This window comes from Podarcis melisellensis (genome assembly GCF_964234715.1).
Source record: "Podarcis melisellensis genome assembly, chromosome: 2".
Lineage (NCBI taxonomy): Eukaryota > Metazoa > Chordata > Lepidosauria > Squamata > Lacertidae > Podarcis > Podarcis melisellensis.
In genome coordinates this window covers 72,177,881-72,197,276 of record NC_138529.1, presented here as the reverse complement: position 1 = coordinate 72,197,276, position 19,396 = coordinate 72,177,881, and the positions used below count along the sequence as shown (strand labels likewise).

The window sequence follows — 19,396 nt, the reverse complement described above, 5'->3', positions numbered from 1 at the left end:
TGTCAAAACCTTGCTGCATAATTAACATGCACAAATAAATTTTAAGCAGAAAATTACATTCCATAGCGGCAAGAAGGCACCCGAGATGGCAAATTGCCCTTCAAGGACTCCCCACCGGCAGTGTCAAGGGCATTTGACCTAAAGCCTTGTGTTTAACTGTATACGCTGTGGGGAAGGGGAACAATCTTCCACACCTGCCAGGCTTGATTTTAGAATTATTAGCATGATGTTATAATTTCATAACCCCTTGCAGAACGGGGCTTTTGCAAGACTCAGTGCAAAACTCCGGGCCATTTAAGACCTCTACAATAACGCAGCCATTTCTCTCTTGCTAATGGACTGTTGTTTATTTAACAGCTATGATCGTAATTATGGTAGATTGCCTCTGTAACAGCTGGGGGGTGGGACTAAGTAGCTCTTTTGTTCAAATGTTAAAAAAGATCTGTAAAAGTAATGCTAGTTACCCATTAGACTTTAGTGAGAACAATTTATCTCTTGTCACCAACTTGTCCTTAGAGCCATAGCATGAGACTCTTAATCTCAGGGTCAGCAGTTTGTGCCCCATGTTGGGTGAAAGATTCCTGCATTGCGGGGGGTTTGGACCAGATGATCCTTGTGTTCCCTTCCAGCTCTACAGTTCTAGGATTCCATGATTATCCAAGGGAAAGCGCAGATCAGGTAAATCCACTTCCATACTGCATTAGGCTACAATTATCCCCACAAGTTCCAATAGGTGTTTGTGTGCCTACAAATTTGGAAGCAAAACAAAGCTACCCAACATATAAGGGAGTGGTTTCTACATACTGGGGGACACCCTTAGGTAAGGACAGATTTAACTAACCAGTCCCACCAGTGGAAGTCCACACAAGGACTTTCACTCATGCAGTGGGGCTCCCCCCCCTCTCATCCCCATATGTCCCCCTTCAGATCTGCTCTGGAGGGTCAGGAGACAGCCCCCAGAAGAGCCCCCAGGGGGAGAAGGCGGCAGATCACTTCCCTCAGGCAAGCAGAAGTGCTTGTGTGGCTGGTGATCAGCTTTGTGCTTTAGCATATGCGTCGCCGGGGTGCAAAGATCCGCCCAGCGCCCCCAAATTTAGTTTAGCCCCCAAATTAACTTTGGCATTCGTCGTAAAATGAAGAAAAAATGCAGCTCACGGAATTCATAGTGTGTGTGTGCTCTAGGTGCGTTTTTGTGGAAATGTGAAACTAAAATTGCGTGCTGAAACACATGTGTAGAAGAGACCTAAGTACTAAGTAGTTAGTCAAAGAAAATGCCGACAATTAGCGAAAATAAACATTTTTTTAAACGATTTCTCTAAATGAATTTGAACTGTAAGTGATGAAATTCAAATGCAATTTGCAATGTTTTGCTTGGGGTCAGCGGCACCTTTGACATGACTGATCTCGCGCAGCTTGCATGCAGCTAGCAGGAAGGTGCGACATCAGTCATGTCGAAGGTGCCGCTGACTCACCCCACTGCCACATAGCAGCTCAATACAATACGTAACATAATATTTTGTAAGAGTTAATTTCGCGTGCACGGCACCATTGAGAATGACAAGTGCGTTTGTTGACTCCTCTGACAAGTGCCGCCATTCTGAATGCCAAGTATCGCCTCTGGCGTGGCGCGTCTTTGGTAAATGAGTGCACAAAGTCGAAAGTCCTTTCGTGAAACAGTAGGTATACATTTCGGTGATACCTAGATATACACGTATTTTGTGTTTCTAGCTTGATCAAAATTATTTATTATTTCATAACAGGTAGATAGTTAAGAGCTTAGGTGGCTTCAGCAGCGGACACCTGCCCCCCCCCGAATTTGGTGCCTGGGTGCCCCGCACCCCTTGCACCCCTGGGTAAAGATGGCCCTGGTGCAAGGGGTTCCTTTCCTTTTTGCTAATGGTTTTGGACGGCCAGAGATGAGATTGCATGGAGTTTTCCACAATATCTCAGTGGTGTGGATGGGGCTGGCTTGAGAGGATGGACAGGCTCTAGCCGCCTTGCAGAACCTCAGGGTTGGCCAGGCTTGTCAGAAGATATTGTAAGCTAGGCTGCCCAAGGTGTCTCTGGTTTGCATTGTCGTTTCGCTGCCTAGTCCTGGACTTGGTTGGCCCACCAAGTGCTGCGTTGAACCAGCTGCCCAAAATATTTATTACCCCAGAATGCCTCTGGACCCAGAAAGATGGTGGGGGAATGAAAATGCCAGATGGGCAGAGCTTTGGAGGGTGCCCTGCCTTGTTCCATTACACACCATGGCTGACCACAGCCACCCCCCAGAACCTGCCATTCATTCACTGGCATCGTTTGTGGGCCCACCCAGACTGCAGCACCCCAGATGCCCACCACAAAGTCTGACCCCAACAGTGCAACTGCGTCTGGCCATGGGTGTGAAAGAGAAAACAACACTGAGCCAGGTGCGCCCACAGCCATACAGGAAGGGGGGAAAGGATGGTTGTTGTGCCATCAGTTGGCAGGTGCAGTTGCTTGCTTGTATGAACATCCCTCGCCTAAGCTCAGCCTTCTCTGCCAATTAAAAAAAACTGGCTCCAGAAGGAAAACTTCCTCCTGTTTCCATGGTGCATGCACACACAGAAGTGACATTTCTCTAGCCCAGCCAGTTAAGCAATGACAAATCCTATCTGACAGACTCATTCTTAACTAGTGAGAATTAGAGCAGGGGAGTGTCGGCGTGTTCATTATGACATCAGAGTTTACAACCCAGCTCGATGTTGCGATTCTAAGAGAGTTTCAGTTGCTAGAAGCAGATCATCATTTCCCCTCGAGACATGGGCTTTCCCTGAAAGAGATGATTGCTTTCTGCAAAAAATGTTGCGTAAGTTGAGTGTCGCGTGCCAATCTTCCTTTGCAAAGTGTCTTAAACGGAAAGGTACCCCTGCCCGTACGGGCCAGTCTTGACAGACTCTAGGGATGTGCGCTCATCTCACTCTAGAGGCCGGGAGCCGGTGCTGTCCGCAGACACTTCCGGGTCACGTGGCCAGCGTGACGAAGCTGCTCTGGCGAGCCAGAACCGCACATGGAAACGCCGTTTACCTTCCCACTGGTAAGCGGTCCCTATTTATCCACTTGCACCTGGGGGTGCCTTCGAACTGCTAGGTTGGCAGGCGCTGGGACCGAGCAACGGGAGCGCACCCCGCCACGGGGATTCGAACCGCCGACCATGCGATCGGCAAGTCCTAGGCACTGAGGTTTAACCCACAGCGCCACCCGCGTCCCCGCAAAGTGTCCTATGCTACACAAAATACTATGATCAGAAACTGAGTCCTTTGTTGCATTGCCATCCTCATGTCTCCAATGGTATCAGTGGGAGCTTTCTTCCCCAAGCCAAACAACAGCTGGGGCAGTTGGCCGTGTTTTAGTTATGATAGTGGAGGAGAGGAGGGTGAAACCAGGGGTGGCCTGTCCCATTTAACCACTTGAGCTGAAACCGGACTTGCCATGCCACCACCCTGCTGGTGCCACACCACACCAGCCTTCCTTAGTTGCTTTGTGCGGTGGTGCCCACAAAGCACCAGCAACAGTGCCAGCTTTGAATGACGCTTCTCTGTTGGTGAGGGTGGGGAGCCTGGGCAAGAGCGAGCTTTGCACACTGTGAAGTAGGCACATTCAGATACATCAGTAACCCACACAATCTCTGGAATTAGGATGGAACAACAGAACAGTTAGCTTCTGGAACATGCCTGAACCGCACATCTATTTTTAGGAAGTAAGCACTGGTTTTCATAAAAAGCAAGATGTAGTGTAGTCAGTTGCTGCACCACCCTCTTGCTCATTAGTCAAGCGCTGGCCTTTTGCACCCAACAAATGCAAAATTACATAAATGGAAGGGCAGCCATTGGTAAAGAGCTTGAATGCTCTTGTAGCATAAGGCTCAGCAGTCCTACAGACTCTTTTGACCCTTCTCTATGCTTATATTTCTTTCTTTTTTCTTTATTCTGGCCATCTTTTCATAAGGCACGCAAAAAATCAACGTCGCCACCGCCAACGTCACCACCACCTTCAATGCCAGAAACTTCGAAAAAGGAAGTTAAGGTACATGCCAGACTTTCTATACAGGCAATTTTGCCTTCCTAGAGGCATCTGGGGGGCCACTGGGAGAACAAGGTGCTGGACTACATGGGCCATTGGCTTATTCCAGCAGAGCTCTTCTTACGTTCTCAAGCGCTTTTCCTTCACTGCCACCATTCCTGCTTCCAGGTAGGTTGTTTTTTTTTAGTGAGAACTATAAGGTTGTGGCCTAGCTGTTAGACACAGGTGGGAAAATACCATTTTCAACATCCAGTTTGCATCTTTTCAGTTTTGTGTCTTGTTTGGCTGACGGAAACTATTAAAAGTCTGACACAATATGACTGATTCTTGTATGAGAGAGAAAACTAACAGGGAAAGGGATTTGTGCCTCGGCCCCTTTCTGCTTATGTTGTAGTGACAACTGAGTCATTGTTTCCTACTTTTAGGCTGCTATTACCATCCAGAAATGGTGGCGTGGTACTCTAGTCCGCCGTAGCCTGCAACACGCCATCGTCTGTGCATGGTTGGTCCAGAAATGGTGGCGCATGATTTCCTTCCGGAGACGAGAAGAGAAAAAGGCAATGGCATTATCGACGTACATTTGGTCTGAGAAGGCTTCCGTCCTCTTGCAATCAATGTTTAAGATGTGGCTTATGAGAACACGGTACAAGAAGTATCAAAGGGCAGCCCAGATCATCCAAAGTAGCTGGCGGCACCACAGCTTCCGGAAATCCTCCGGCTCCTATTCTCTTAGCAACCTGAATCAGGATGGCATAGATTTGAACATTGAGATTGTTGTTGAGTAAAGAGTCTCTGTGGAGAAGGTAGAAGAGACTGCTTTCAAACTCAGGCTCCAGGGAGTGAAATAAATGCATGCTTTGTCATACAGTTGTATGGCTGCTGTCTGTTTACTGTGGGTGGACGATTGCCATGGATTTGACTGAAAGCAAAGGCTGATCACACTCTAGGATTTGACAAAATGAATGCTGATGTTCATTAATAGTCCAGGATGGGCAAGGGGTGTCTCTCGATGGGACCCTATTGTTAGATGATTAATTATTAGATTATTTATTAGAGTCTCTGGAATGAGTAAGTCACCAGTGTTTGTAGATTGTGTATGTGTGTCAGCAGTCTGAGGCAGGTAAACACAGACAGGCACAGCAGGTAGGTGCACAGAGTGAGCCATGAGCTAAAGGCTGGAAGCATCTTGGAAGCACAGTGCTTCTTTCTAGAGATCCGATGTCAGGTAGCATGAGGGTATGGTACTATGGTGTGCATTTTTGTGTTTTTATATTGTAAACCAACCTTGTGCTCCTTGGCTGAAGGGTGGTATAGGAATTTAATAAATAATCCTAGAATCAAAGAATTGTAGAATTGGAAGGGACCCTGAGGGTCATCTCATTCAACCCCCTGCACTGCAGGAATCTCAACTGAAGCATCCATGACAGATGACCATCCAACCTCTGCTTAAAAACCTTCACGGAAGGAGAGTTCACCACCTCCTGAGGGAATCCGTTCCACTGTTGAATGGCTCTTGCTGTCACAACAAAGTTCTTCCTGATGTTTAGTCAGAATCTCTTTTATTGTAACTTGATAGTTACAAGAATAATAAAAACAGTTTACAATGCATAAATAGCTTCTCACAGACATGGAGTCATTTCCAATGTAATGTTTGGCTTCCGCTGGACAGCTCTTGGGATGTTTCTTCTGGGCAAAATGTGTAAAAGAGTTTAAATGGTTCATTCGCATGCAGCACACCCCTAGGCAATCGATGAATTGAGAAGTTCTAGTGTTCATTGTGTAGTCGTCACTCAGAATACTGCATGGATGAACCATTCTGACATGATATTTTCATGTGCAAACATCTAGGAACATTGGACCTTATACATTGACCTTATACCAGGTCAGAAAAATTGCCCAGTTTGCTCATCAAGAGACTGAAACTGGCTTTCTAGGCTCTCACATCATATCCTACTCAATCCTTTTTAACTGGAGGTACTGAGAACTGAAATTTGGGATAGCCTGCATGAAAACATGTGCTCTGCCATGAAACTATGGACCCTCCACTAAACTAACATCCCTGTGAACCTGTGCCCCCACCCTCTAACCTGCTGTTATTGGACTACATATCCCATCATCCCTGGCCTTTGGTCATGCTGACCAGGGCTACTGGGAGTTGGCATCCAGCAACATCTAGGGGGCTTGATGTTCCTCAGGGCAGCCATTTTAGGAATTATATAGAAGTTGTGCCGCAGAGGCAACACTTTACTACAAAGCTGGCTGCTTGTCCTACTCTGACTCCAAATTGCGATCCTTTTGCTGTGCTGACTACTGTTCCTTAGATCACTATGACAATGCGAAAGGAAGGGTAGTTTGGGGGTCAGTTTGTTAGTTTAATTAGTTCTATCATGACATGAGGCAAGCAAAAGAAGATACCACAAGAAAGTCTCTCTCTCTCTCTCTCTCTCTCTCTCTCTCTCTCTCTCTCTGTGTGTGTGTGTGTGTGTGTGTATGCACACCACACCAGGGACTATCAGAGCAGGGCCAGGAGGGCCTCAAGCTCAAAGAAGGCCTCAAATTCAGCATTTGTTAAGTTCTGCAACTTGTTTTTTATGCACATCGGACCGAAATGCAACATTCACAGTTTAGAACATTTAAGCAAGTAAGAATCGTGATTTGGCAAAATGCTTTAAAAATTTTGTTTAACTGATACAGATAAAGTTATATTAAATAGTTTTAAATGGTAATGACTCAGCGGAAGGCCTACCCCCCTCCCCCAGTATTATGACTGTGAAGTATTATGACCCACATTCCTCTGTGGCAGGAAGTTTGTGCTGGATCATTCTGTGAGCCAAAGTGGTAGACTGGAGTCAGAGGCAGGCCCTTCTGCCATCTGTTTTCCTTTTATCTTTGGAGAATGTTTGGTTGTAAAAAACAAAACAAAAAAAAACCCCCAACACAAAACCACAGTGAAGAACTGATGGCTTTCACCACATTTTGTTGCCTGGAAGGCCTTTTGAAGAGGAGGAGAATGGGAAGCTCTCCTTTCCCCCTTCCCTCATTGCCTAGAATTCCTTCACTGCTACCTACCTAGGCAATTATAATTCCACCATTTCCGCAAGTGTGCCTAGGCGACATTATTCACTCATTGTCTTTTTACCAAAAGGTTATGGTCATTTTGAACCTTAAAACAAGAAAAACCTTGGATTTTCCTATCCAAAATTTGGTAGGGTTAATCTCTTGGCTGGCTATTATGTACCTATGTGGGGGGAAACTCAGAAATTTACAGCTGTTCTGGTTTCCGGGCAGAAGTCAATGAGAGGACTGTAGCTTTGGTTTTCCTAATATTGTGAAGGTCTCCCAAACCAAACTGAGGTGAATGTAGCCCCAATCGAAAGCACTAGAACAAGTTCTGAAATCAAGTGGATGAGGGGAGAGTTTATGTAGCTCTAGTGCTTCTCCTTGTTCGCATCCCCAAAAAGGTCTTATAATAGTCAAAATTCTGAAGGATAAATGGATAGGATGGATTGAATGAGAATACAGCTATAGATAAAATGCAAAACTTACCACTCTAGCCAAAACTGGGAGGAGAGAAGAGTGATACTGTATAAGCAACTATTCTAACTAGACTAGTAGTGTAAGTAACTAAGACACAGGAGAGGCAACAAACTTTTTTTTTTTTTAATGAAGAAGGGACAGGAATGGATTGTGAAGGATGGAAAAGAGTTGAGAGGGCTTTGCCCATGGAAGGCTCCTTGAAAAAAGAGGGTGGAAACAGTTTACTGCCTATGGGTGGGCTTTTTCAAAATGGGTGGTGAGTGGGAGAGAAGAAGCATTGGGACTTATTCACCTCCTGCTTGCTTTGCTGGTCTTGCAGAGCAAACAACAGGCACATAATCTCCCCACTGAGGAGTGACTGGAAAACAGGACAGAGAGTGGAAAAAACAAGGGGATTGACTGGTGTGTTGTTCTGTTTAGTGTGTTTGTTTTGCTACCTGCCAGCTACATCAAACAAGTATGAAGCTTTTGAGTGTGTGTGCATGTGTTGGAGAGGAGGAAGAAGCATGGGAACTACTGTGCTTGTTTTGCTGCCTACCAGCCATGTGGAGCAGTTGGCAGACTTCTTGAATGTGTGTGTGTGGTGGCAAGCTTTTTAAAAATATATATATGGGAGTGTAGGAGAGAGAGAAGCAACTGCTTGAGATGGGCCTCAGCTGAATGTTGGGGTGAGGATAAGGGAGGATATGGCAAATCTTCCCTGTTCCTGCTGCATGCCCCATAGCAGGAATTGTTCCAAAGTTGTTGTACTTTTGGGGTGGGATGCCAAATACAGAGGCATCTTTTTCCTGCTGTCTGCCACACAGCAGGGTACAGGGATTGCTCCCAAGTTGTTGGAGGGTGAGGGAAGCACAGTGCAGAAGCATAGTCAACATTATTAGTATTGTTATTATTACTAAAGATAATATGGGGAAAAACATGATTATTTGTACAATTTTATATTCCTGTCTCTTCTTTTTCTGCTCTTTCGGAGGTTGCGGTCATTTTGTGTTAGGCCACTACAGTGGTACCTCGGTTTAAGAACAGTCCGGTTTAAGAACAAATTGGTTTACAAACTCTGCAAAACCGGAAATAGTGTCTTGGTTTGAGAACTTTACCTCAGTTTAAGAATGGAATCTGAACGGTGGAAGGGCACCGGCTATAGGAGGCCTCATTAGGGAAAGTGCACCTCGGTTTAAGAACGGTTGCAGTTTAAGAACGGACTTCCAGATTGGATTAAGTTCGTAAACCAAGGTACCACTGTAGTTCTTTAAATAGCATAAAAAATGGTCGTTCTAGAATCTGATGTAGTCTGTGTACGAAGAAGACTGTGAGCTGAGGCTTGTAGGCCTGTTGTACTGTGTGGCTCTGTGACAACTTCTTGTTTTTTATATCCCTCACTCCAAATAAAGCTTTGTTGCCCTGTTTCAAGACGCCTCATGTGAATCTTTTCTATAAACTCCTTTGCATTAGTGCTGCCAAAGTCCCAGTTCTGAGGATTTCTCCCACTCCATGCAGGCTTCTAAATGTCATAAAATGTGACTCTGAACAAGAAAGCATGTACAGTACGCAGACATGGGGAAAATGTGTGTTACAGTGGTGCATGCTTTGCAGGCAAATTATAATCAATTACATACCCCTGGGCAGTTCTAAATATTCCCTTTAAAAAGCCCCACCCCACAAACCATGTTTTAAAAAATGCAATTCCCACAACATGGCTAGTGCAATCTTAACCATGTCTACTCTGAAATAAGTTCTACTAAATTCATTGGGGCTTGATCCCAGGTGATTGGTGTTAGGATTGCAGCCTAAACACTGGAGAATCTGCAGAGTTTCAATGTGCAAATTTCTCCCATTCAACTTGTATATTTAGTTCTCAGATGTGCTCTCTTGCAGATCAATTTTATTTCTTGCACTGGGTTTGAAACAAGGAAGGAAGCAGCTTTTGGTTGTTGAGTAGTGTGTGTTTGTGTGTGTGTGTTATTCTGTTTGCATACAGACTCACCATTTTTAATTTTTATTCTGAGCAGAGGTCTCAAAAGCTGGATGTGGTCCAGGCCTCTTTGAACCCCTGAGAGGGCCTGCGCTCCACTGCTGTAAGCGAGCCTTTCCCTTTCATACAGCCTTTGCCCAAACCACTCTTGGGAAGCAAAGAGGGCTGGAGAGAAGCAGGGAAGGTGTTAATCCACTGCCTGCTTTAGACACACAGTGTCTCAGCTGGATCAAATCTGCAGCTTTCTCTGCCAGTCCTGGGGGATTCAGGGAGAGAATCACAGGCAGAGAGAGCACTCCGGTCTCCTCCAGCCTGGAGGGGACACAAACCACAGGGGACAGCAGCCAGTGAGAAGAACCCAGAATTATTAATAAAATGCCTTTGTGTTCTTGTTGCCAGTGCAGAACTCTGCAGAGAGGGTTCTGTAGCCAAATTATCTGTGGATCTTTTTAATAAGCTCCCTAATTATCTCACCAACTGTCCCTCGCTCACTTTGTATAACTCCTTGCCCTGCTTTGCTATTTACCCACCTTTTGGGCTGTCAGTTTAGTTAATGATTCCTTTATTAAAAACACAGCCATCTAGCCGGCTGAGCTGGTTATCTTTCTGAATGTTGCGTCCTGCTTTCTTTGTCTGCCCACGGCCAGCACGACACCCTCAGAGCATGAGGAAGGGGGGGGGGGAAAGATGACCCCCTTTTATTTCCTTTGTGCCCTGCTCCCCTTAATCAGATCTAACTGCCGCTCTCTGCACCTTCTCGGCTCAGCCTATTTTGTCTTTCATTGTTCTTTTTTTTACTTCCTACGGGTTTTCTTGCTTCATTCCTTTATTTTAAGCAACATCCACACACTGTACATTTAAAGTCCATTTAGCAAACATGTCTTTCTTCAAAGAATTCTAGGAAATGTAGTTTGTTAAGGGTGCTGGGAATGGTTGCTCTCTGGTGGGTAAACTACAGTTCCCATGATTCTTTGGGGGAAGCCATATGTGCTAAATGTGTGTGCCATTAAATGTGCTTTAAAGGTATGGTGCGGATACTATTCCCTCCACTGTTTATCACCCCTCTTCTTTGTTTCCCACCCACACATCTTTCTTTCAGTTATACCTTCTCCTCCCTTAAAATGTGTGCATGATTTCTGTCCCTCTTGTTTTGCAGTTTGGCAAGTGCCTGGTTCAAAGGGACTTCCCTTGAAAGGAAAAGAAATGGTGGTATGGGCATGTGCGGGTGTGAGCCAGAGAGTCTGCCATTTACATTTGGCATGGAACAATAATCTGTAAGGGGTGCAGGGCTGGAAGGGGTGGATGGGAAGAAGCATGTCTGAGTCTCCCACTCTTCAACTCCCACTGTTGCCACTTCTAAGTAGGAGGAAGGCAGAGGAGTCATGTGATATATCTGCTTGAAAACAGGGAGAAGGAGGGAGGCGGATGTAGCATAAAAGGACACGAAACGGATGCTGTTCACAAACCACAGCTCAGCAACTTCAGAAACCAAACCAACCCAGAAGAAGAAGAGAAGAGTGGATTTGATATCCCGCTTTATCACTACCCGAAGGAATCTCAAAGCGGCTAACATTCTCCTTTCCCTTCCTCCCTCACAACAAACACTCTGTGAGGTGAGTGGGGCTGAGAGACTTCAAAGAAGTGTGACTAGCCCAAGGTCACCCAGCAGCTGCATGTGGAGAAGCGGGGAAGCGAACCCGGTTTCCCAGATTACGAGACTACCGCTCTTAAACACTACACCACACCAGTTTCATAGCCCAGAGCAGCAGACAAGTCATAGGATCTTCTGTGACTTTCAGGGCAGTTATATGGTGGAAAGCCAGTGCACAACCACCTCCCCAAAAAACACTGTGAGGATTTGCTTTGAATTCACCTGCTACTTTCTCAAAATATCAGGACACAGTGGGCCCTGGGGAAGTGTCCTCTGATCTAGCCAATGGGCAGTGCTTAGAGTGCCAGGCCAGAGGAGGGGGAATTAAGGGATGCCCAGCCCAGTCTTCAGCATTGGTGCTGACCTTTAAAGCCCTAAACGGCCTTGGCCCAGTATACCTGAAGGAACTTCTCCACCCCCATCATTCCACCCGGACACTGAGGTCCAGCTCCGAGGGCCTTCTGGAAGTTCCTTCACTGCGAGAAGTGAGGTTACAGGGAACCAGGCAGAGGGCCTTCTTGGTAGTGGCGCCCGCCCTGTGAAACGCCCTCCCATCAGATATCAAGGAAATAAACAACTATCTGACTTTTAGAAGACACCTGAAGGCAGCCCTGTTTAGGGAAGTTTTTAATGTTTGATGTTTGATTGTGTTGGGAGCTGCCAGAGTGGCTGGGGTATAAATATATGATGATGATGATGATGATGATGATGATGATGATGGTGATGATGATTCAGCAGTGCCAAGGTTCTGGGAGCCCTGGCAGATGCCGAGTGCTGCCACTGACCCTGCTAAATAAAAACCCTCTTCTTGCAAGTCCTTCTTGTTTCTTCAGCTCCATCCACCAAAAGCCCGGTTCCAGCAATGCATTCTTAGTGGCATTTGACTAAGGAAGGAGGGAGGAGGAGTCTGGCCTGGCATATCTGTAGGGAAGCTCCTGAAATTAAGTGACAGATGGCCATGGTCTCAGGTGTCTTCAGAGGGATCCTGTGGTCTTCCTACCCACAGGAATTGGGGTCAAATCTGTAACTGAGGCGAACATAGCATGAGGCAGCAGAGCACAGCAGCAGGAGCTGCAAGCTATAGGAGAAAGGACAGAACTATTTTGCACTGGCATCGCCAAGGCAAGACCCTCCTCAAACTGCTAGTTGGCTGAATGCAATGCAAGCCTCCCTCAGAAGGCTGCTCTGTTTTTGGGGAACTGGGCCAGAGACGTCTATGAGCAAAGCCCTGGCAACAGGCTCGTCCTCTCTCTGCAAATGAGATAGCTAGCCGTGTTCAGCTCTCTCCCTCTTTCTCTCCTGGCAATGGGCTCTGTACGTGATAATGATATATTAATTTACATTAATTATAGCATTAATACATCCTCAGGGCTTCTCAGGAGCAGCAGCTAATTACTCTGTCACACGGATGCTCTGGGATACGGTCCCTGCGTTAGGAAGCCTAGAATCAGGCAGAGCTTTTGTCGGGAGGGATGAACCCGAAGGCAGAGGTGGCGGTCAGGGTGGGCTATAAAAAGGTCGCTCTGTCTCTCGTACAGGTGTATGAGTCAGGCTGTGATTACCACGTTCACTGCACCTCAGGAAGCATCACAATAAAACAATGGCAGGGCGTTTGGAAACACCCACAAATCCTGGGCACACAAAGGCTCGCTCAGATAACTGAGCCTGCTGCAAAATATATGCAAAATACTATCCCCAATGGCCATCAGCTATGTTTTCACAAATATAACCTGCCTGTTCTCTGTTCTCACTTCCAAGGTGAGCGTGTATCTGATATTAGAATAACATGTGACCTCCTACCATCTCATCCCAGGAGTCTCATCCCACTTCTCATCTCGTTCTGTACAATAGTATGGAGAGCCTTTGAAATCTATAGGGTCCCAATTGATTCCCATTGTAAGAATGCATTGCCTAGAGTTGCAGTTCTGGTGATAGTTTATAGAGAAGCATTCCAAAATATGAGGCATTTTGTAGCAGAAGAATCTGACGTGAGGAGAGCAATTTGGTTTTGCAGAGCTATGATCCACTTGAATATGCAACAGTCTTTCAACATAAGATAAAGTCTTTAAACTTGTGGCTATGCCTTCCATAGGTAATCATGAGAAGCTTCTGCTCTGTCCTGTGCTTAGCTTTATGGAAACAAATTCTTCTGATGCCACCTTATTCTCCTGATGTATCTACTGCACGATCTACAGAACAATCTGCCACACTGAGTTCCAGTGGGCTTCCAAATACGTGTGTAGTACCTGCACCCTTAGTCTGCAAACGCAGAGCCCATTCACTTCTTAAGACATTTAATACAGAATACTGTAGATAGGGAAATCTCATGATGCCAATATGGTATTAGTTTTTATTTTCTGACTACTGATTCTGAATTAAAACCAGATAGTGATTCCTAAATTGATAATGACCAAAGCGCTTTACAGACATTGCCTCCATCATCCTTGCATCAAGCTATCTAGTGGACCTTTTTCTACAATAATGCCTCCTTCTACAGAGAGCCAGTGTGGTGTAGTGGTTAAGAGCAGTAGTCTCGTAATCTGGGGAACCGGGTTCGCGTCTCCGCTCCTCCACATGCAGCTGCTGGGCCAGTCACACTTCTTTGAAGTCTCTCAGCCCCACTCACCTCACAGAGTGTTTGTTGTGGGGGAGGAAGGGAAAGGAGAATGTTGGCCACTTTGAGACTCCTTAGGGTAGTGATAAAGCGGGATATCAAATCCAAACTCTTCTTCTCCTCCGACCCAGGAAAGCTGCCCTTAAAAATTTCCCACAATGCCCCAGAATTCCAGGGCACTGCAGAAATATTTAAGCAGAGGCTTCCCAGACCCAGCTACTCAGTGTGGCAGGCCGAAAGCAAGCACCAAGAGAAGCCCTACTGGGGCCTCAGCAGCTGCCCAAGAATAACAGTTGCCAAGGTTTGGCATGGAACTGGCAGAACAATATTGGCTTGCCTTAGGGCCACTTACTAAACTCATGGCCAAGCAAGCGGAAACCACTATGCTACCTTAATTCACTGAAAGGAAGCTACTTAATGACTTGATTCCTAGTTTCACAGTTGTATTCTATAGCTGCATCCATAGACTCCTCACGTAACCATCAATTTTCCAAGCCCTCTTATCCAATGAGCAAATGCCTAGACCTGGCTTCTTTCATTCACACTCATTCTTTTTACCCCTAATACAAGGCCCCAGACACAACACCCCAATTCTAAGCACCACACTCCACATTCCCACCAGCTCCCTCCTGGTTTGCAAATGGTACCTGAATGGAGACGTCACTGTAGGAGCCCCCGATAACCCCTGTGATAGCTGTAGGTACATCATCATGAATGGCATAGGACCCATCAGGGCAGATGTGCTCAGAGCCGTCCACTCTGGTGAGGGAGGCACGCACAAAATCCAGGGATTGTTCTAGGGCATAGGTGTCCTTGGAACAGGTGTCTAGGATGTGAGCTCCCAGGGTGATGCCCGGCAGAAGCTGCTGGTTCTTGTTGATCTCATCTAGGGCAAAGAGCATAGCTTCAAGGCGCTGGATGCCACGATGTTCATTGATCTTGCCACACTCCTCTGTAGGATTTCCTTTCTCGTGGACTGGGAACAGGCCCCCAATAACCAGGTCACCTTCCAAGCTGATTTCTTTCTTGGCTGCCACGTTGTATCCGGGGCTCTGGCCATGAATGCTGGTGTGGCATGCAACAGGATAGACCAGCAGAATCCATAGGGTGGCAGAGGATGCCATTGCACTGCCTCAAGAGGGCAGCAAGCACCTTTCCAAGCCACAAGGAGACCTCCCTGGTCAGAGCAAAGGTGTCAGATAGCCTACCATTTGTTGTGGGCAGTTGTGTCTCTGAAACACCTTTAATTCAACAGCAGTGTCCAATGGCCATCCTGCCGCAAGGAAACTCCAGCCTTAGGTGAATAAACAGTTATATTGTGATGTCCAAATATAGCCAAACAGAAGCAATTGCTGCTGGGAGTTGTGCTTTTTATCAGCCCCTTTGGAGAAAGAAAGACACAACAACCTGTGGGAGACAGAGAAAGAGAGAGGAAAAAGAGGGGAGATAATTAGTTACAGCATGAAAGGCCCAGTGGAGATATCCTTTAAGTTCTGGATCTTTAGTTTTATGGTGCCACAAATGTGCCACTACTGGGTACTATAAATATCATCACTTTTACAGGGGAATCCCTTAACTAGTCACTTCACAGCACATATTCAAGGTAGCTCCCTACTAAGAAAATGGTATTTGCTTAGGAGAGGCAGGCACCAGCTTTTCTGCTAAGCTCAGGCAAGCCTCAGGAAATATGTTCCTCAGGCACAACTAGGATTCCAAGCCATGAAAACTGTACTCATTTCCTTGTTTACACAGGCTGATTACTAGTAAAAAATAGATACCTTATGTCCATTCATTCATTTATTCATTCATTACAATTTCTCAAGAGTTACAAGGCTAACCAGGGAAGCACTATAAACTATATTAGTTACAACAAAAGACAAACAAACCCCCCCACTTCTATACAAACTGTTCATATTTTTTATATGATATACACACACACCACATTTTGAAAAACACCCACATGTATACTAGTATCCCTTGGTTTAATATAATTTGTTATCAGAATCCCTTATTTTGAAGAATTAATGCTTATTTCAAAGAAGTATTCCTTGCTTTAGAATAGAATACCGGGATGGAACACAGTGGACAGACTAGAACAGGGCTCACCAACATTTCAGCCCCAAAATGGCTGCTGTAGGGGCATGTCTGCCACATCTAAAAGGGCAGAAGAGGGGTCAGCAACATTTTTTGAGGCCGGTCTGGTCCACTTCCTGACAGACCTCTCAGTGGGCCGGAGCATGCACGCTCGCGCCTGTGCATGCGCTCAAGCTACTTCCGGCGCTCTTCCAGGACAGAGGAGCGCCCGTGTGCATGCACACTCGCTATTTCTGGTGCTCTTCCAACCCAGAAGTCGGTTCCTGCAGTGAGAAAAAAATGGCGCCACGGAAAAAAAGCACGGAATCCCCACGCCGATCCACAGAATGGCTGTGGGCCGGTTCCAGGAAGCTCATTGGCCAGACCTGGCCCATGGGCCTTAGGTTGCCAACCTCTTGGGCAGAAGGAGAGGACCACAAAATGGTGCAGGCAATTCAAAGTGTTGGTGTTGACCTTTAAAGTCCTAAATGGCCTTGGCCCAGTATACCTGAAGGAGTGTCTCCGCCCTCATCGTTCTACCTGGACACTGAGATCCCGCGTCAAGGGCCTTCTGGTGGTTCCCTCACTGTGAGAAGCCAAGTTACAGGGAACCAGGCAGAGGGCCTTCTCGGTAGTGGTGCCCACCCTGTGGAATGCCCTCCCATCAGATGTCAAAGAGATAAACAACTACCTGGCATTTAAAAGACATCTGAAGGCAGCCCTGTTTAGGGAAGTTTTTAATGTTTGATGTTTTATCGTGTTTTTAATATTCTGTTGGGAGCTGCCAGAGTGACCTATTATCAGTGGGGGGAAAGGCACCTACATTAGCCACCAAAGCACTTTCACACAGAGAGATGCTCTCAGCACCTCTTCTCCATTCTGTCCTCCAGCAGATTGTGGACATGTTTAAGGGGATGTGTTCAGTGCAGAAGAGGCAGAGCTTCTGCAAACAGGAGCTGAGCAGCAGCAAGAGCAAACTGTCTCTCAAATATTGTGGATTTTAAAGAAGATATTTACTGAGACCGTCTGCAGGCACTGTCATGGGAGTTATTAGCAGGCCAGCTGGGCGGCATGTTGGTGACCCCTGGCATCTGCCCAGAATTGCAAAGGAAAACTTCAATTCTAGATTTAATTATATTTTGGGGACTATTCTCTTTTTAATGGATTAAGGTGAATTCCTTCACTTGCTTCAAAATGTGGCAAGGTAACCCTGCTTTGTTTGGAAGTTGGAAGAAGGGATGATAGAAACATTGAAGGGATGGGGGGGAGAGGTTGAGCCACAGGGTCCTCATTTCCTGCTACATCAGAATGGTTGAAAATGTATGGCCAGTACCCCAAATTCTTTCCATCTTTGCCTCTCCTTTCTCTCTGCTGCTGACAGAATAATATTCCCCGTCCCATTTTTTAAACATTATATCCTCCTATTTCATTCCTCTAAGGAAATCTTTTACTCCCCATAAGAATATCAGAAAAACCTCGCTGGATCAGGCCAGTGCCCCTTCTAGTCCAGCATCCCGTCCCCACAGTTGCCAACCAAATGCCCCTGGGAGGCCTCTAAGATGACCCTGGGTGCAAGAGCAGCACTCCCCTCCTCTCCTGTGACTTCCAGCAGCTGGTATTGAGGGGCACAGGGGCTCCAACATGGCCCAAATAGTAAGTGCTTCAGAAAACAAGACTGCAGGCCAATGACCTGCAAACCATGACCAGTTTCTCTGGTATTGTGTTCAAAGTAGCTAAGTGGTTAGCATTTTATGACATCTTGTAAGAATTAGGCTGGACAACTGTTTCTTGGACGACTGGAATCTATGCAGGCAACTAAAAAAAATTCCCTTTTACCACTGATGAAGATATAAAACAAAGAGCCGGGGGGGAGGGGAATAGGCCAGGTGACATCTCTAGCCCCTTGCCGTATGTCAAGTTTTGCTTTTTAAAGTCTGCAACCCTGCAGAGTACACCTTTGTTCCAGAATGTCCATTATTTCAGAAATCCACAGAACGAGTAGCGCAGCTTTGTACTGTTCTGTATTTTAAGACTGCAGATTTCTTCCCTGCGTCTCCCCCTCCCCATTTAACATGAAGAAACTTCTGGCATAGAACTCCCCAGGATTCCTTGTCACCATGGCAACCAGGAGATAGAGAAGCAGGGCGTGTACATGTGTGCAGGGCCAGATTTAACATTTAGCAGCTGTAGGTGCCTTCCTAGGGCAACGCTGTCCAGTGGGTAGTGTTTTCTCTGCAAAATTTGCAGGTAGCAAATACACTGTGCTGGAGACAGGGGGGGGGCATAGTGAGAAAGAAAGAAAGAAAGAAAGAAAGAAAGAAAGAAAGAAAGAAAGAAAGAAAGAAAGAAAGAATCACCCCACTCCTCTTGAATTATTCCATACTCTTTATGAGTGTCTGCTTGGAAAGTGTGCATGAAAAAGGGAAGCTGTGAAAGAGGTTGTCATTTTGACTTTCCGCCTACAATGCCCACTGTCAAAACATCTAAAGCCAGGCAGGGGCATGTGTGCATGTGTAAAACCTAGAATTCCTACAGGGAGAAGGCTGGCTGCCTTTTGGTCAAACCATCTCTTTTCTTTGTTCTTTGCACTATGAGCTGTGTCAAATGTGCCAATTTTATCTGGCATGAGTGCCTCATAGCACCTCTTGGGGTTTGAACTCCTAGCCATGCTTGCCAACACCATATATGCTTTGCCTGATGCTTTGCATGATTCTGTTGCTGGAGGAAATAAAGGTTGTTTGTTTTCTTTGTGTGTTTTTTTAAAGCTGGTTAAATTCACATCACGTCCTGCTCCCTCGGTCCATCAGTCTCCCCTTGTGACCAAGTGTCTGGGATGAGGGCAGACTGACAAGAAGGAAACACTAGCCATGATTTGACACTCAAAAAACATTGCTGCTTCCCTCCACTTCTCTCCTCACGTTTCTCTTCCCTTTTCTTCCCAAGCATAGTGCAAAATTTGAGGCTCAGAACACAGCATGTTTAAAATGCGGGATGGGGGGACAAATTCCTAGGCAGAAACAGCAAGGGATAAACTGAAGTTATAATGATGACATACCCAGAAGTAAGAGTGTGGATTTCAAAGGATAGTTGTACAGTATTTTGGTCTGCGTATTGTGTCAGGAAGTGCAAATTAGGTAGTAAAGGGACCCCTGACCATTAGGTCCAGTCGTGGCCGACTCTGGGGTTGCGGCGCTCATCTCGCTTAATTGGCCAAGGGAGCTGGCATACAGCTTTCCAGGTCATGTGGCCAGCATGACTAAGCCGCTTCTGGTGAACCAGAGCAGCATGCGGAAACGCTGTTTGCCTTCCCGCCAGAGTGGTACCTATTTATCTACTTGCACTTTGACGTGCTTTCGAATTGCTAGGTTGGCAGGAGCAGGGACCGAGCAACGGGAGCTCACCCCATCGCGGGGATTCGAACTGCCGACCTTCTGATCGGCAAGTCCTAGGCTCTGTGGTTTAACCCACAGCGCCACCCACGTCCCTTAAATTAGGTAGTGGACCA

At 46.2% G+C, this 19,396-nt stretch overlaps 2 protein-coding genes across 2 annotated transcripts in view; one reads left to right on the top strand and one right to left on the bottom strand.

Annotated features, from left to right (window-relative positions):
- Window positions 1-19,396, bottom strand: part of GRM2 (glutamate metabotropic receptor 2) — a 79,891-nt gene that overhangs the window by 22,073 nt on the left and 38,422 nt on the right. Inside the window, exon 2 of the mRNA XM_081900264.1 lies at window positions 14,466-15,225. Coding sequence (XP_081756390.1) covers window positions 14,466-14,942 — 477 coding nt within the window. The 5' untranslated portion in view covers window positions 14,943-15,225. The remainder of the gene's footprint in view (window positions 1-14,465; window positions 15,226-19,396) is intronic.
- Window positions 2,682-4,911, top strand: IQCF6 (IQ motif containing F6). Its single transcript, XM_081900406.1, has 3 exons — window positions 2,682-2,830; window positions 3,970-4,047; window positions 4,470-4,911. Exons 1-3 carry the CDS (start codon window positions 2,696-2,698, stop codon window positions 4,827-4,829), a joined length of 573 nt encoding a protein of 190 aa, XP_081756532.1. The 5' UTR covers window positions 2,682-2,695; the 3' UTR covers window positions 4,830-4,911.

Excerpts from the sequence above, each read along its gene's own strand:
- IQCF6 (XM_081900406.1), top strand. The coding sequence starts at position 2,696 with ATGACATCAGAGTTTACAACCCAGCTCGATGTTGCGATTCTAAGAGAG. Across the intron at positions 2,831-3,969 it reads CTTTCTGCAAAAAATGTTGC|GCACGCAAAAAATCAACGTC; the intron begins GTAAGTTGAGTG and ends TCTTTTCATAAG. Across the intron at positions 4,048-4,469 it reads CTTCGAAAAAGGAAGTTAAG|GCTGCTATTACCATCCAGAA; the intron begins GTACATGCCAGA and ends TCCTACTTTTAG.